We start from the raw sequence: 19,032 nt of genomic DNA, 5'->3' as shown, positions 1-19,032 counted from the left end.
AGGTAAAGATTGTCAGTCCTTTTAATAATTTAGCTAAGTGTTTAGACAAGTATCTGACAGCTGGGTCAGAAGTAAAACACTTGACCAAAGACTAGAGACCACAGATATGAGAGTCCTGAGAAAGATTAGAGGCGTGAACAGATGGCATCAATGGCAATATCATATTAAAAAAGAGGATATTAGGAAAGAACTTGACATTGTCGGATCCAGGAGTGTGTTAGCAGAGCTAATCTCAGGTGGTATGGTCACTTAAACAGAATGGGCGAGGAAAGATTAGCAAAACAAGTGTTCTCTGCCAGGTTGGCAGGAAATCGACCCAGAGGAAGACCAAAATATAGGTGGATTGATACGGTACAATGTGCCTTAGACGATAGAAATATAAGATCTGGTAATGTTGGAGTCTTGACAAGTAACAGACTGATTTGGAGGAAAATTGTAGATAGGAAGTTAGTAATGAGGTAAATTTTTCATGAAGTACTATCATAATCCTGTACACCCCCCCCCCCTTTGAGGGTACATGTCAGGAATTTGATGATGATGATGTTTAGACAATCTGTACTTTGGACAAGTGGTCACACAAGAGTGTATTTGAGACCATTAATCTACTCAAGATGAAAGCTGAATAATTCACAAGAGAAATAAAATTGTTGCTTTGATCTCTTCATCCACTAATGCCTTGTTTGTATGGCATGCCCACGATATATACAGTCATGTTAGATATATTGAAAGGTAACCATTTGAGTTTCTCCAAACTTTTCCATTGTAATTTGTTCAGAGGTGACTGATGACAATGAAACCCATACTGGTGATCATTTATTAGTTCCAAGGTGTCCAAGATTTTTGTGTATATATGAAGGGGTACCCAAAAATAACCAGAATTATTTTTTTTTAAAAAATTTATTATACCATATTCTAGTCTCCTTCAAAGTACTCTCCATGTGAGTCAGTGTACATGTCCCAACGTTTTTTCCACTGCCAGAAACAGTTCGATCTCCAGCTACTTTTCTTTCACTTCATTCACATCAACAAGAATTGCTTTTTTTCATAGCGTTCTTTATCCTTGGGAATAAGAAAAGTCACATGGAGAAAGAGAACATTCGACCGTTTTTTTTTTTTTTTTAATCCTCTGTGAGCAAACAAGGCACAAATTTAGCAGACACACGCACACACTTTATTGTTAATTTGCTGTTAAAATTCGCTGGCATGAACTCCATTACAAATTCATCTCTTTAGAAACTTGCTCAATGGTCTTTCGACAGTCTTCATTAATTGCTTGCCAAACCTTTTCGATGTTTTCATCATTTCTGTTTGTTGAAGGTCGACCAGATTGGTGTTGGTCTTCAACTGACATGTTCCCATTTTTAAAACAGGTAAAACCACTTGTAGGCCTGAGTTTTACCTAACGCATCATACTTAAAGGTTTCCAAAGCACAACAATCGTTTCAGCTACGGTTAACCAAAAGAAAACAAAATTTCATGCACATGCTCTCTGTTCCTTGTGGTCAGCCATCACAAAATTGCCAAACTTGCTTGCAAGCACTAACAAAAAGGAACCACAACAACAAATCAGTTCACAAGGGATGACACCACTTGCCAGACTTGGTGTGGGAAAACTGAATACTCACCATGCATAATGGTATCATCTGTAACTAGAAAATGAGCACGTGGCAAGTTCAGATTCTGGTTATTTTTGGGTGTCCCATTGTATGTATATATATATAACTCTGTATGTGTGTGTGTGCACACACACCTGAGTTAGTTTTGTATTAAAATAACACCCACCTAATAATGTGTTGGTCCAGCTCGCTGTGCAGTTATGGCTCACAAATGCCCATGAACAGATTCCACAAAGTGTCGAATACAATGAATTGCTGAGACACGAGTCATGACACCCGACACTCACCTCTAGAATCAACCACACATGGCTGACCAATATGAGCTCTTCTGCTGGATGTCTGTTTCATTGTTAATCCAGTCCTGGCATATCCTTCATACAGTAGTACAGGAGCAACCAACAAGCATGGATGTCTCCAAAAAACTGGCACCTGCCTGCAGTAAAATTGGCTTAATGTCGCCACATTTTCCTATTACTGGAAAATATTTACTGATTAAGTGTGGTCTCTAGCCTCTGAGCAATTACTTTGTTTCTCAACTCACCTATCCATAAGGTTAAAGCATTAATGCAAACCAATTTTATGTAAATTTATTTAGTTGGCTTCCTACTACACTAGCTTTGCTTGCTTTTTTTTTTGTTTTGTTTTGTGCGTGTGTAATTTAGATTAGTACTAAGTATTTAATTTTATAAAATCCAGCTCCATCCAGAGACCAAATATGAAACGTTTTTTCCAACCTCTGATAAGCAGGACTGTGATCTCTTACCTAAAGATATTCACATCCATAACCTGTTGATAGGAAACTAGGTATGCTATTCCTTGGCCATTCAGGCTGCTGAATTCTGTTCTGTTTCCACATTTAGTTTACTACCATCACTAAAAATCATGCCTAAATAACTTAAATATTTCCTCCACTAAGAATGCAGTGAATGTTCCTGCCTGTTTTCAGAGTTTGTCATTTTATTGCTGCTTTAACATATCTGCATAAAGACTGTTTCAGTATTTCAATTTTGTTATGTTTAAGGTGATCAGTAAGAGTGGAGATAGCATGTGTCCTTATTTACAACTGATTCAAAACCATCTTCCTGTATGTTCTGACTGCTGAATTACAACATATAAATACAGAGCATCTTTGTACAATTGCTATATAATTATAACATTTTGAAGAGCTGTTCTAGCGCCTTGTGGCATGCCTTTTACAGATCCACTAAACTTATATACAGATCCTTGTGATATTTTCATGACTTCTGTACCTGACAACCTCTGCTGAGCCAGAACATAGCATGTCGAACCTCAACTTTCTCTTTCAAAACTTTTCTTACTCTCTTCCCAAGTATGCTTGCATTAATCTTATCTGGAACACTCAGTAAGTTAATTCTTCTGTAAATATCACATTCTTTTTAAATATACGTTCACTTATAAAATGATATCTGATGTTAAAAAAAAAAATTGCTGAAAAAAATCTTATACTCTGAGTATAAATCAGAACCTTTGAATTTAGTAATGGAAAATGTTGTCAAGTGATCGTATAGTTCCTGCAGTAATGTATAGGGTGGCCATAAAATAACTTTCCCTCTTTGGAGGCATCTGTAGCTAAAACCAATAAACGAAATGATACCAAATGTTATATTGAGATTTCTGAAGGCATGGGGAGATGATTTCTGGAAAAAAAAAAAGAAAGAAAGAAAAAAAAAGAAAAGAAATTAGTACCAAAAGTCGCCGATAGGGGAAATTTTGGCGCTGGCAGAGTCGAAAACAAGCAGATAAAATGGAATAATAACATTTCAATGGTGTAAGCGACAGCTGAGTCACTCATTCCAGCTGGATATGTGGCACGTTACAATGATAATAATTAAACTACAACAACAACTTGCAAGAGACAGAAATTAATGTAGTGATTGAACTCACAGGAAATAATGTCTTATTCATCAGAATCAGGGTCCCCTGGACCACATACACAATTTTCAATGTGCTGACCTTTCTTGTGTCTCTTCTTGCACTGCTTTCTGTCCTATGCCAGGTCTAACTCCTAGTGATCCAGTTTCTTCAAACTTCTTAATCATAGCTCTCAGTGCTACAGCTGACATAGGACCTGTACCCAGGTTATGAAGCCTTCTAAATTCCCGAAGGGCCGCTACGGCATTGCACTGTTTAAGGTAAAACAACTTAACAAGTAAAGCACACATATTGAGCACAATTCGTCAGTCATTCGAATAACTGTCTGAACATTGCAATCCCTTTTTAAGTGGAATTGGTGGTGCTGCTGTCACGTACGCACAGTAAAATTTGCATAATCCTTTTTAGCTGTGTTTACTGCAAATATTTGACTGCTTTCGGCTCTGCCAGCACCAAAATTTCCTTTATCGGCGACTAAATATTTTTTTCACAGAATTCATCTCCCCATACCTTCGAAAGTCTCAATATAAAATATGGTCTCATTCTGTGTATTAGTTTTAGCTATAGATACCTCCAAAGAGGGAAAGTTAATTTATGGCCACCCTGTACTATGTTGTGGTATCATGTTAGATGTGTATGTTGTAATAAGCTTTTGGCATGTTAATATACCAGCATATTAGTATTTAATAAATTCCTTCAGTGGAGTGACATGCAGTTTTTTTTTTTAATCTAAATCTTAATGAAACTTTACATGAATTACAATATACAAAACCAGACTGGTATAAATATGTCTTATCCAGGACGATATCACATTCATAAATTTCAGTAAAGAAAATACCTGAGGTGGTCATTGTATTAAAACAAAAGTAATGTATAAGAAGCTGGCAGCAGTTGTTTAAAATTTGGGGTCAACTTATATGTCCACTCATCCTGTAACCAGCATATATAAGATATGTTACTTTTAATTTTTTTTTAAGTTATCTGGAAACCCTAAATTCCATGTTTGGTCCATGAGACCAGACATGGAACTTTTTCAAGTCACTTCAGGCCTCCAATAAGCAGAATGGTGGTTTCTGGACAGTTGATCTGTTAGAGAGTGAATATCATGTACTCTAGCAGCATTTCCAGTTTTCTGACAGCTTCTCACCTTGTGTTCCTCTTGAATATTTTCTATCATTGTCCTTTCATAGTGTTGGAACATCCTTCTTGGCTCTATGGTTCGCCATCTTGTTCTTAATAAAATCAATTAATTGCTGATTGATTACTAATCAAAATATAGGGAAATTTATATTTATACTGTGCCACCCTATATTTAAATTAGTCTATGTAAAATAGTAGAATTCATCTTCAATTAACTTAGCAGTCTCCTTATTATACTGGCCGAATTTAATAATTTTCACTTAGGGCTCCCGCAAGGTTTGAACTTTTTATGAACGGTGCAATGAAAAAGAATCAGGCACACACAATATTGAAATCAATAAAACAAAACATTTAATACAAGGTTATATGACAAATACATAAATTTAACACCTAAAATAAGATAATACAATTAACTTAGTTCTTCAGGTCAAAACATTCATATTAAATTAGACTTCAAATCTTCAGATACAAAATTCACAGTTCTCTCAATAACAAAGATTGTTCACGCTGATCAATACTACAGAATTTCTTGCTAAATAAATTTGATGGTATCATTCAGTTACACTCTATATTTAACACCAAGCAAGCACTTATAACATTATTAATCGCGGCAGTTATTGCTTCAAGGGGAGTTATTTTTAACTTCTAACTTCAGCTAAATTCAATGAAACACCACAGTAAATGTTAGAATATTCGAGATGGAACTATCACTTAAACTTTCACGCTGAAATAAAATAAAATAGGACTGTTCTTACCAGGATTTATTCTGAGTCTTTTAATTATCCTATCATGGCACTAAATTCCTATTACTGCCACCGCTGACTTTACTCTCAGCAATCTATAAGTTTTCTCCTCGTCTCCGTACACTTCTGAATGCTACTCCCTTGAATTCCCTGCCCTTTGGTCTCCTTGTTTACCTTTACCTCTCGCCTATATGCCGTCCTTCTTCTCACTCTCAACTTGTTCACTCCGTCTAACACATTAATTTCTCTTCTCCCAATTATCGAAGCTCGCGCGTTCTATTTTATTTCTATCTCCATGGTAACGATCAAAACAGAACGTAAACATAAGTATTAGCGTTACATAAGGTTATCCCTTTATATTAAGTAATGAAAAATAATAATAAAAATATTATAGTTACTTAATTTCTCCTTCACTTTCATTTACAAATAATAATAAAATATAAGGTACATAAAGGTTACATACATAGAATTCCTCATATTATTATTGAAGGAATAAAGTAATAAGATAAATGTTATTTACTACAGAGTTCTTTTAATAGTATTATATAATTAAATAATAACTGATAAAACTCAAGGATAATACATGAATAATAAATCTTAAGCAAGAGACTAACAAATAATATTTAAACAAGTCTTGCTTAGTATATGGTAGATTATGTTAAATGTGAATGAAGAATAAAAACATACAAAACAATTTCATTCACAGTTTAACAATAGCTTATCTCATTTAACCCTTTAACTGCTATGATCGAGCTAACTCGAGTGCGGAAAAAATGGCGACCTTACTACTATCGAGTTAACTCTATCGGAAGTTGGCGCGCCGCCCATATTCAGACAATTTTTAGTATGGAAAGAATCGTCATAAGATATTCAAACTTCGCAGGTAGGTTCGTCCATCTATTGCCAACCAATTGAAGTTTATTTGACTTGGGTTTCTGTCCTTGTATGACATCTAAAGAGAAATTTTGAACTGGTGCAGCTAATCACATTAAGCCCCTCCGTAGCGCAGTTGGACAAACGACGGTACATTGCTCCCTTCAATTGGAAAAGGCCTAAGTTCGATTCTCGTTGTGATAGGAGGAATCTTTATATATGGACTTTTTCAGTTGAAAGTGAGTTAGCCAATCTCATATGGAGGTAGCAGGTTTTTTCCCCTCCCGGAAACACTTGGGTTTTTCAGCCCGCATACAGACAAAAAATACTAGTTGTGGTGGAGGGCGGTAGATGACGTTAATGTAGATGATTGGTAGTAGAGGTTCGGGTGGAGACTGAGAGTTGTATAGTAGGTGTCCTCCCACGATGAGTCTTCGGACTCCTTGGAGGTGTCATGAATAATAATATGCAGCGTGATGCATAGACTGCGGTGATTTCCAGGATGTCACAATATGGAGTCTACCAGTAAATATCTGTGTTATCGCACTGATGATCAAATTGATGAATTGTTAGCAACAAATGAGTCGGGATAAGAATTGTCCGAGTTAAGTGAATTGTATACTTCAGATGAAGAAGATCCTGGTGATTCTACATAATCAAGTGGACACCCCTTGATTATGCAAATTTTATAAAACACTATTATTGCCATTTTTGTGAATATCAAGAATGTATGATGCTGTCCAGATTTCTTACTTCAGTAAGAATTTTAATTGATTTTATTTATAAATTTTTTGCAAAATTAATTTGGGACAATGTCAGTAGAATATAAAGTCAGCAGTTAAAGGGTTAATAATATCTGAAAGTACTCCAGAATGCTTTATCTTCAGTTTCATTGTTTTCTTTTATTTCTACATCTTTTCAATATCGTTGATTATTCTGTCATGCATGTACCTTCTGTAAAACTTCTCATTCATTTTGTTTAACTACTTATACACATATTAGCTTTCTTACATTTGCCTGAGACACTTGCTAGGAACAACTTGCAATTTGCTTTCATCGTTTTGAGGTTTGGATCCATGTTGAAGTTCCTGGAATAAAAAAAATAAGTAATTTTCTAACTAAATTATTTAATGCCAGTATTATCAAAGGCACTTTGAATGCACACATCCAGCAAAAACTGAGAATGAAATTGACCTTGAGAACAAGAACCACCATACGTATGGAGGGTGACAATAATGCACTGGAAACTATTTTAAACAGCTTCCAGGAATGGTTTCTGTGATTTGAAACAAAGTCTATGCAGTAGACTGGATTTCTTCCATATGATGAAACAGTCTTTATCAAAGACATGTTATATTAGTATGCTTTTAGGTTGCCCTTACTGCTGAATATACTTTTTTATGTTCTTTTCTTCTAACATTGTGGTCTGTCCGAGATATTGTAGACACCTAGGAATGAGCCCAGTTTATCTGTTGCATCTTTAATGGAGGGTAGGGATATGGCGTGTCAGGTTTGTGTTGGGGGGGGGGGGGGCTTTTTAAGAGTTTTCTTCCTCTTTTCACAAACCTAGGCCAGGTGGCCTATTTCAGTCTTGGCCTAGCATTTCATCAGTCTGTTGTTTTCAATTTTTTTTTAGTATGTCTTCATTTTTGTTGTAGTAATTCTCTTCTTGTTCATGCTTCAATACCATATAATACTGTTACTCTGGATAAAAATTATATATTCCTAGTTTTTTATTTTTTTTTAATGATATAAATAGAGCCTATCATTCCAAATGCATTGCATAGGTCTGGAGGCTGAAGTTTTGAAAACTTCCTAGATTCTGGACAGGATGGTGATGTGAAGTGGCATGTAGGTATCTGCTGAGGGGGGCCCATCTGATTGCCATGTATCCAAGAAGACAGAGACCCCCTTTCTTTTTCCTCTTCAACAGTAAAAATAATTTGAGGGTGGATATTATTCAGTAACTGTAAAAAGAGCCTGTGGATCATGCAGGCAAATGGCAAAGACATTAGCTATATATCTCAGCCAAACTTTGGACTGAATTAAGTGCCAAAGTTTCCAAATACATATTCAAAGAATTATTATCTGATACATCAACATATATTTGAATAGTGAAGGACTCTAAATCCATTAGATAATATTACAAGCTGGCAAATAAAATATTTACCCACACATAGGTTACCTAAAGGTCTGCAAGCCTGGAGTCATGAATTGTCTTAAGAAATTCCAGATACTTCAATTTGAGAAGAATGATTGCTTAGTAGTTTTGATGTATCATCACTTTTCAGTAATGTTCCTTTCCAAAATATTACACTGACATTTGCAAACTCTAAGCATTTAAATCAGGGTACATTAGCTGGAATAATTCACCGTCACCTTCCATTGCTTACTTATACAGAGAATCTTTTGAAACTTTGACATTTATTTCAATCTCTTCCCAGGCCCAAAGTGTACCTTAAGATACAATAACAATGTCTTTGCCATTTGGCCACATAGCTCACAAGCTCTTTTACTTTTACACTTCCTCAAAAATAAAAAATATGCACTCCCAAATTACTTTCATACTTTCACTGTTCAAGAGGGGGAAAGAAGAGACTAGCCTTATTGGTCTTAGTTACAAGATGATTGGATGAATCATCCAATCGCCTTGCAATGAAAGACATGCATGCTAGACAGATAAATAAATCAGCTAACCCCCTTTTAACCTTATATAACTTTTGGAGACTCAGTGGGCAGTTCAATCTCCACCAGTACCAATCAGAGATAGCTGGCCCATCACAATCACTAATTATAAGCAGCAACTAATGAACAGACTGGCAAAGTGCTGCCATCTCTGGGTACCTTACCCTAACATATCTTGTTAGTATAATGTTTAAATAACAGCATCAACATGTAAGAGAAAACTAAATAGAATTTATTACTCCTATATATATTTTGCTCAATATGTCATGTTCTTTCAGGGAGAAGGCAGAAGAATTGATAACAATATTTAAATAATTATGAATACAAGAACAAGTTGTACAGCATGTGTATAATATCACGTGTTTTGGACAACTGTATATGCATGAGGAAACACTATTAGAGTTCAGAGAGTCACTTCCCAAAATTTACAGATAGACATATACAGTATGTCTGATTGATTAAGATTAGGGCTTCACATAATTCAAGAAAGAGACATCAAATTTCCACCTACAGTAGTGTAGCAAGGCCTGAATTTTCAGATTCCAAAAATATTATATATTCTTGATGTTCCTAGATTCTAATTGTAGCAAAACAGAGTATTTGATTAAAACCAGGCAAAGATAGAGGTGATAATGTATCTTTGATAGGTGATAGCTTTCAAGCTGGTTTGAAAGTGGTATAGAGATTATATCTACAAAGAATCCTTTGCAGCTATAATTTCTGCCTGTTCAGATGTTCCTTTAAGATAGAGTATGCAGATCCTTTTAACATCAGATGACAATTATTTTATGTATTGAGGTTTGCTGTATTCATTAAGTAGTCAAGTATGTTGGAAGTTTTTTCCCACTTGGTTAGACTATAATAAATTTAGTTTAATCCTTTATCCAAGTGTAAGCAAACAAAGTTTGCACCTGAAGTATCTTCAGAACTGAGGCAACTCTTGGTAAAGATGGGCCAAGCCCTCCTCACTCCTTGTCTCAGTATCTCCCATAATGCAAGGCACATCTCCTTGTATAATGCTATGCATTAAGGGAAGGGCTGCTACCCACACTGATTTCGACCTTTATTGAGGTCTCATCAGTGGGAGCCAGACCCAGAAGTGGTGATACTAAGGCAGAAGCAATGGAGAAGTCATATTTATGTATACGAGTTGCCAAAAGGTGTACCACCTTATTATTGAATTACTCTGGATTTACAGAAAGATGTTAAAGTTTTTTCCCACTTGGTTACACTATAATAAATTTAGTTTAATCCTTTATCCAAGTGTAAGCAAACAAAGTTTGCGCCTGAAGATACTTCAGGCGCGAACATGCCAATTAGATGACAGTTGCATCTTCTTTGCGAAACTGATTAATCCTTCCAATTTTTTTTTGGTAAGCATCGATAAAATTTTTGGATATTTTCTAACGAAAATGAGTTTCCAAAACTTCCATCTGTAGTTGGTTGGTACATCATCAATGTCACCATTAAAAGTGTTCAAAAATAATCGCATTTCGATGCTCTTTTTATGAAAATCAACAAATCTTGTTGAAACTTCTGTTTGTAAATCTTCAATAATACCAACAAAAGTTTCCTTTTGTTTGTATTTCCAAGTTGCACAGGTGATATCACGAAGTATAGGTATAAAATTATTTTTAATTTATTATTCATATTATAAAATATATTATTTAAATAATTCAACATACGGGCCACATGCCAATTAAGTATGGTGAGCTTTTTACGGGCTGCCAAAAATGCACGTTTGGGCCGCATGAGGCCTGCGGGCTACCGGTTGCCGACCCCTGTTGTAGCCCATGAAGTTAACTGAGGCATGGCTGTTGCTGTTACCCCTCAGATGACATATGAGCGGCTATGCTTGGTGGTGGGGATGAGCCTGCCATGGTGTAGAGCCAATTGCTTCTGAGAGTTCTCAGTGGTAGGATGAGCCTGTTACTGACGGGAACAACGCCGAGTTTTTGGAGTTTGACCTGTACTTGAACATTCAATAAAGGTCTGGGTAGTGGCCCTTCCCTTAATGCATAGCATTATACATGTCCACAAGGAGATGTGCTTTGCATTATGGGAGACACAGACAAGGAATGATGAGAGCTTGGTCCACCTTTACCATGAGTTGCCTCAGTCCTGAAGATACTTCAGGCACAAACTTTGTTTGCTTACACTTGGATAAAGATTAAACTAAATTTATTATCCAAGCGGAAAACACTTCCAACATCTTTCTCTAAATCCAGAGTAATTCAATAATAAGGTGGTACACCTTTTGGCAACTCGTATACGTAAATATGACTTCTGCCTTAGTATCACCATTTCTGGGTCTGGCTCCCACTGACGAGACCTCAATAAAGGTCGAAACTGGTCTGGGTAGTGGCCCCTTCTCTTAATGCATAGTATTATACATGTCCGCAAGGAGATGTGCTTTGCGTTATGAGAGATGCTGAGACAAGGAGTGATGAGAGTTTGGTCCACCTTTACCACAAGTTGCCTCAGTCCTGGAGATACTTCAGGTGCAAACTTTGTTTGCTTACACTTGGATAATGGATTAAAGTAAGTTTTATTTTATTTAATTCTTCTAATAGTAGAACAAATTGTGCATGATGCATAGATATATCTGCCTGTAAACAAAAAATTCAATTATTGCTATGTTTTGTGAATGATATCTTAGCAGTCCAGTCTGACTCTGAAACAGAATTACTTCATTTTCTTAATAAAATAACTCCTTATATGCACACAATAAGTTCACGATTGAATGCAAATCTAACAAAAGTCTTCCCTTTTTTTGGATTAATACATCATTACTCTGCTGGCAATATTGAATTTCTGTTTACAGGAAGCCATGTATATGTTATGACCTTGATTCAGGAGAAGGCAGTGGTAACAACAATTTAAGTTATGAATACAATAATGAATCATACAGCATGCATGTATCACATCTCATTCATAGCTGTAAGTAGGAGGAAACACTATTAGAGTTCAGAGACGTAATAAATTCTATATAGTTTTCTCTTTCATGTGTGAAGCTGTTATATTAAACAATATACTTCGTAGCTAATGAATTTTCAAAACCTGAGCCTGCAGGCTGAGTGAATTTCATTTAAGACCTGCAATGCTTCTGGAATAATAGGCTTTATGTATATTATTTGAAAAGTATGATTGCAAAAAAAAAAAACCTTGCACTCTCTCAACCAGTCTATATATATACACACACCATATCCCTATCCTGCATCAAAGATACAACAGACAGACTGGGCTTACTCCTAAAACGACACAAAATTAGAATCACCTACAAACCCTTCAGGTCTTTTATATCCTGTCAATATTTTGGACTGACAGGACAGACCCAGCGTGGTATGAAGAAGAAAAGGACATAAAAAATATATATATATTCAGTAAGCAGATTAGCACAACATGCAGTGGAAGAAAGCCACACTACTATTATAAATCCTGTTTCAAATCATAGAGACTTTACTTGGGAGCAGCTCATCTGCAGAATCCAGTGAACTGCAATAGAAATGGTGTAATTCTACACAAATTTTGCTTCACCACCCTATCCTCCTGTCAGCAGTAATCACAGGACATCATCACAAGTGACTGTCCTTATTCTTTTGTTAATGCTAGCTTGGGATGTAAATAATTTACTAATTCCAGAGACTTCAACATGAATCAGAAAAATTCAAATTTCATGCCTTCCTGGCTTGGTCATTTAGTTTATTACTGAGACTTCAAGGTTTGGTTCCAAATAATATTTGTGTATTTTTTGAATCTACAGTTTATCTATGAAAGCTGTTCCACTTTTGATATTTTTTAAAAAACTTTTGTACAGTTTTTCCTTCCTTAATTCCTATTTACGTATGTTCATTAAAGAAAGAAAAGAAAATAATTGCAAACGAAACATATTTGCAAGGTTGTAATAAATAATGAAAAAAAGAGCTTAAAAGAATTCAACTATATCACTGCACCTGGTGAGCTATCATGGTCTCTGATGAGAATAAACAGTTTGAAAGGAATGTTAGAAGAGTGATCAATAGCAATAATAAAATATGTGAATTCTTTGTCAAGAGGTTTTAAGTAATGGAATACTAAGATTTGCACTATCAGTGGCTTGTAAAACTTGGTTGCATATTGAAACTTTAAAAGTAGCATCTACACAATATTAGCATGCTGGTTAGTAAAAATTACTAGTGGCTGGCATTAAAAAAAATGGCTAAATGTACATTCAATATAATTTTTCCTTTGAATGAGTATGAGAAAGTTAATTGATTGTTAATGTTAAGTAATCTAGGTGTAAATTATTTAATAAACTTACATTTGGTACAGCTGTTAGTTTGTCGAATAGAAGTCAAAACTTAAAGAATTCATTATAATTTATTTTACAGTGTATCACATTTACCATGCCTAGAGAAGAGAAATATAGAATGAAGCAACAGGCAAGATGTAAAAGATTTAGGAAAAGAGTGTTAAATAAATTAGCAGCAGAAGAGAATTCCTGATTCACTGTGTATATGTATATATTATTTAAGGATTTTAAAATAATTGATGTTTATGAGAAGTATCTGGATGACATTTTAATTATTTCAGGGTTTGCTCAAGTAATTTCTGTACATAAATATGAACCTAATTTACCAAGCATCGAATGTCCATTTATATACCATTAATGTGTAAAGCCACTTGTGCTGAATTGTAATTTTAATTTGAGTATAAAAATATTCCATCCCGGTATAGGCATATGAGTCCAGTGTATAAACTATTAACATTATTGAATTAGTATTTCAAGAGCCAGTGGCTAACCTGCTATCCTTGAAAGACGAGATTAGACTCAGGTTTTACATATGGAGGTAACTTATTCTTTTAAGTTGCAATGAATGTTGATTAATTTGCACTACAAACCAAAATTCATGTTAATGACTCTTGATTAAATAAAATGATGGTATTAACTTCTTTGTACCTTTTTTATATTTTGCTAGCTAGGAAAATCACATTTTAAGAAATTCAAATCAGTTAGCCCAGCATGTTCTTAAACTTTTTGAGACTGCAGAAACCCTATGAAAATTACCAAAAAAGGAATTATGATCTTGGAACATCTTTTAATCAATAATACACATGATATAAAATTAGTATTTTCCTCATTCAGTGAATGAGGAAAAAATTCCCTCATTCACTGTTCTAGTGAATGAGGGAATTTTTTGTAACATTGATTCAAAAACAGACAGTACTTCATTATTATAGTAATATGAAGCCTGTGTGGCATGTCCATAGTTATTGGTCAAAGGAATTACTGCAAAAAATAATCCACATTGTTACTTTCTGCTATATCCTTGCTAAAAATGTAATGATAACTAAACGTCCAAATTCACATAACCTATGTTAAACTAATGATTAAAAATACTAATCCTTCTAATGCAAACAAACACTGCTTGGAAAGAAGCCAACAGACACCATGGTAACCTTAATAAGATGTAGGGCCTCCGATGAGTGCAGGGCAATACTTTCCACAGGCTTACAATTGGAACGTCACCACACCTGACTGGAGGCCAGTCAAGTGTGGTGACGTTAATGTCCAAAACCCACGCAGTGACAGCTTATGAAATGGATAATGGTCAGTTCCATAGAAATGCCACAAAGTAGGAAGCACTGCATTCAGAATGTTCAGATAGCTCTCAATGTTCGTAGCACCACAACAAAAGGTTCAAGGCCAAAACAGGACCATACTATAATGCTGCCACCTCTAAATTTCATGGTTGGGGTTTTGCATTCTGGTAAAAGACATTCATGAGGCATCCACGACACCTGTCCATCTATTTGGTAGAGGGTATAGCATGATTTGTTGCACCGTAACTCAGCTTTTCAAGCTTCCATGTCCCGCTGTACACACTGCTTTGGGTAACATGGGTTTTGCATATTGTGAGCCTGGGTTCTGGTGCAGATTTGCGTTTCAGTCGATGCTAGGAACTCCGCATTCAACATGTCGGCTTTTACATATTATCCTTTGTAGCGCCCTACAGTTACTTTTGGTGAGTGTGATGGGTCGTCCAATGCAAGTAGCACCTGCAGTTGACTTCCTGCACTTCATCTCAGTATGGTATCACTGACTGTAGACCTGAGATAGCCCAATTTGTCAAATAGACAAGCTTGCATCCTCTTGCAATACCTCTTTCAAACTCCGTTAGTTCCCTTCTCGTAGGCATTTCACCCAGACACAGTTGCACTGACTTGAGAGCATCATACTCCTCCAAAATGCGACTCATTACATGGCACGATGCACTTTGCTCATGGGGTTTTCCATTGACTTCTTTCCAAGCAGTGTATTTAATATTTAATAAATATGTCTAGTACATATGATCATTTAAAGCTACTTGTTAAAGAATGAACAGGTTTATCAGTACTTTCTCATAACACCATATAAATAATGCAGTTTATCAAATGGATGATATTTGCAGGATTCAAGCCACCATAGTCAAATCACCCAGAAACAATTAAGAATTGTAACTCGGGGGGGGGGGGGGGTCCTAGTGCAGCAGCACTTCAAGAATATTTGACCTCAAATCCTGCAGACTAGTTGTGAACTCAGTGGTCACATGCACTGTGCAAATAGGATAGCACTGAAATGTGTTACATTTACATAGTTTTTCTGATTTTTCGTTATTTGTTGGGTTCATCAATATTTTGGCAAGTTATTATTAACAAATTTTATCTAAGAAAATATTGTTTTTTAATGCCTATAATAAGTTTAAGAATATTAATAAGCGCCATGCTGAAAATCAAAAAATACTCTGCGAACTTTAAAGTAGTAGTAGAGAATTAGTAATTAGACAAGGACATCTGTGAAAAAGACTGAGAATTATGGATTAAATATATAACGATAACTAAAAGAACAAGGTTAATTAGGTTGTCGACCTAGCAAGAAGCCACTTATTTTTGCAAAGTACAGACAGGCCCAGTGAAATATTGCTAAGACTCATTGTAATTGGACAGCTACCAACTGGTCTAAGATCTTGTCTTATTTGGTGATATTAGATTGCCAAAAAATCAAAAGAACAATTCCAGATATCAGGTACCTATGGTAAAGTACAGAAGAGGAAAAGTCATGGTATGAGAATTGCTTTTTTCTCTTAAAGTGGTAGGCCCATTACTCCTTATTTAAGCAACTATATATCATGTTGTTTATTATGAAATCTTAAATAAGGCAATGCTACCTTATGCAAAAAATGCCAAATGATGGAATTTTCTGCAAAATAATGACCCAAAACATCGATCAAACTGCATCCAGGATTACTTTTAGCCAAAGAGTATAAGACTTTTAGAATGACCTAATCATTCGAATCCTGAATCCTATAGAGAACTCATAGCAAGAGATAGATAGATAATGTGAGACAATGTAAATTTTCAAATAAAGACCAATTCTTGGTTGCTTTGAGTGAAGAAATTTAAAAAAAAAAAATTTTGCTCAACTGTATTGTTAAGATGATCAACTTGATGCCTAAATGCTGCACAGCTGTTATGAGTGCCAATGATTATGTTACAAAATATTGACTTCTAGAAGATATTGGATAAAGAATTTTTGTTTTGAATAGTAAGTGTTATTTTAAAGATACCAAGCAATTTTATAAGCTAGGCTTTTTTAATCCTTTTTCCAAAGTAAGCAAACAGACAAGTAAGTCAAGTTTGTGGCTGCACGTAGTGCAACTCATGGTAAAGGTGGAGCAAGATCTGATCACTTTCCTTAGAATTTTCCCCTAATGCAATGCACATTTCCTTGCAGAAATGTATGATGCTATGCATTAAGGTAATGGTCACTACTCATACCAGTTTCGACCTTTATTGCGGTCTCATTAATGGGAGCCAGACCTAAAAAATGCCAAGGGTGAAGTAATACAGAGCTTATAAATATTTTACCTAAACAAGTTGCCATAAGGTGCTTTGACCTCATTGCTCTGCCTTTACCATGAGTTGCACTACATGCAGCCGCAAACTTGACTTACTTGTCTGTTTGCTTACTTGGGAAAAAAGATTAAAAACCCTCGCTTATAAAATTGCTTGGTATCTTTAACATAATATATATACCCAAGGTAAAAAACTTTCTACATAGTAAGTGTTATTGTAACTCATTTTTGTAAAAATACTTTTGCTCGCTTTCCAAAAGTAATCATACATTAATACAAAAAAAAATAATAATAAATGTTTTCATCAATTCTTGTAGATAAGCTTATAGGCTAAGGTAAGGCATATCTTCTAATTTTTTTAGAAAATGACACCATAAACTAGATTATTAATTATAAAAACTTTAATAACTATTTATATTTCAACAATGTTACACTGCCATCTTCAGGGATCACAAAAACAACGATATGTACATGCAGCCACTCACACTAAGCAAATGCGGCTGAATGAAGGCAACATAAGTCAGTCCTAGCGGGCTAACAATCTTAGAATGTATACTTCCCAAATTTTTGGCAGTCTCATGCACCCAAATTTGTTGAGGTTTGGAAAGTTTTTCAGAGCTGAGGCAGATTCAAGGAAGAGTCTTTCATACTTGTACTTGCTGTGGTCTAATAATGTGGCCTTCTTCCAGCATATCGTGTGGTGTCCAAAGCATGGTCAGTAAGTCATGAGTGGCTGTATTGGTGAAACTAGTCCTTTTGTTCCGATGTCCTGTCTGTTTGGCCATAGTAGGACAGTTTGCAACTGCAAGGGACCTGGTATACTCCAGGTCGGTCTAGCACAAGTGGCTGGTCTTTGGAGGAGCAGATAAGAAATGCCAATTTCTTATGTAGTTTGTAACTGATTGCAAGGTCATATTTCCTTAGGGTTTTTGTTAATTTTTCCAGTGTATCCCAGATATATGGAATGGTGATTAGGCTGGCATGTAATCGGAGTGTCTAGGAAAGGGAGACGCTGTTGTTTTCCTTTTCCAAAGTAAACTGGATCCTGGGGTGTTGATTGTTTAAGTGTGCTTTGAAACCTTTTAGCCTGTGGAAAAGTGACAGATTAAAATATTTTAGCTCTAGACCCCCCCCCCTCCCCATATATGGACTACCAAAATTCCATAAACAAAATGTACCATTACATCCCATTGTGGATGGCATTGATTTTCCGACATACAAATTAGCCAAACATTTAGCCATGGTGCCCACACAATATACTGGCAACACATAACACAAACAACTCAGCCCACTTTAAAGCCAATATAGACAACCTCACACTCCAATACACTGACATAATGGTCAGTTTTATTGTCTCCTCATTATTCACCAATGTCCTGCTCAAAGATACCTTAGACCTCATTTAAGCGAAATTTCCTCTTGATCTCAACCCTATTTCAGTTCACCATGAACTCAGGCTATTTCATTTGGCAAGGAAAATTCTACAAACAGATAGAGGGGGGGACAGCCATGGGTTGTTCACTCTTTCCACTCTTGGCCAACTTCTTTATGGAGAGCTCTGAAGAAAAAGCCTTAAACTCTACCCCCCCACATAAACTCACTGTCTGGCTATACTATATAGATGATGTGTTCTCCATTTGGCGCCACAATTTCACAACAAACTTAAATAATCAACACACCAGGATCCAGTTTACCTTGACAAAGGAAAACAAAAAATAACAGCAGTCTCCCTTTCCTAGACACTCTGATTACATGCCAGCCTGATGGATCCCTGGGTTTCTCCATTTACAGAAAACCTACACATACAGATAGATACATTTACCAGAGTAACCTCCCCTCCCAACTATATGGAAATATAAAAAAATCCTATATAACAGGGCAAAATTAATCTTTCAGATAGCAATGCCCTAAATACTGAACTTGACCATATCCTGAATACTTTCTTAGCCAATAGCTGCAACCCAAAAAAAATTCAAAAGAAAAATATTAACCACAACCCTCCCTTCCCCCTTCAAAGCAGAGATTACTCTAAATCTATCACCATTCCATATATTATTATTATTACATAACACCTCCAGGGAGTCCAAAGACTCATTGAGAGAGGGTACCTACTCTACAACTCTCCATCTTCACCACTCACCTTCATCATCTACTGCACCACTAGTGTTTTCACAGACAAACATCCATGCCCACGGCAGGATTCGAACC

At 35.7% G+C, this 19,032-nt stretch overlaps 2 protein-coding genes across 5 annotated transcripts in view; one reads left to right on the top strand and one right to left on the bottom strand.

Moving 5' to 3' along the window:
* Positions 1-13,878, top strand: part of mus312 (mutagen-sensitive 312) — a 575,442-nt gene extending 561,564 nt beyond the window's left edge. The window contains exon 22 of the mRNA XM_090395332.1: positions 13,321-13,878. Within this exon, the coding sequence (XP_090251458.1) occupies positions 13,321-13,434 (114 nt within the window). The 3' untranslated portion in view covers positions 13,435-13,878. The remainder of the gene's footprint in view (positions 1-13,320) is intronic.
* The window catches only part of LOC150104753 (structure-specific endonuclease subunit SLX4-like), a 142,409-nt gene continuing 128,360 nt past the window's right edge, over positions 4,984-19,032 (bottom strand). For 3 of the 4 annotated variants that reach the window (XM_090395333.1, XM_090395335.1, XM_090395336.1), the window contains exon 5: positions 4,984-7,353. The gene's annotated coding sequence lies outside the window, so the exon portion shown is untranslated. Of the gene's footprint in view, positions 7,354-13,951; positions 13,985-19,032 lie in introns of those variants that run through there. The other variant, XM_090395334.1, reaches the window with a different exon arrangement.

The sequence above is a fragment of the Typopeltis vanoorti genome, chromosome 7 (assembly GCF_054136105.1).
Source record: "Typopeltis vanoorti isolate ZY-2024b chromosome 7, IOZ_Tvanoo_1.0, whole genome shotgun sequence".
NCBI classification, from domain to species: domain Eukaryota; kingdom Metazoa; phylum Arthropoda; class Arachnida; order Uropygi; family Thelyphonidae; genus Typopeltis; species Typopeltis vanoorti.
Note: the sequence above shows the minus strand (reverse complement) of the source record. Positions and strands in the feature narration are given on the sequence as shown.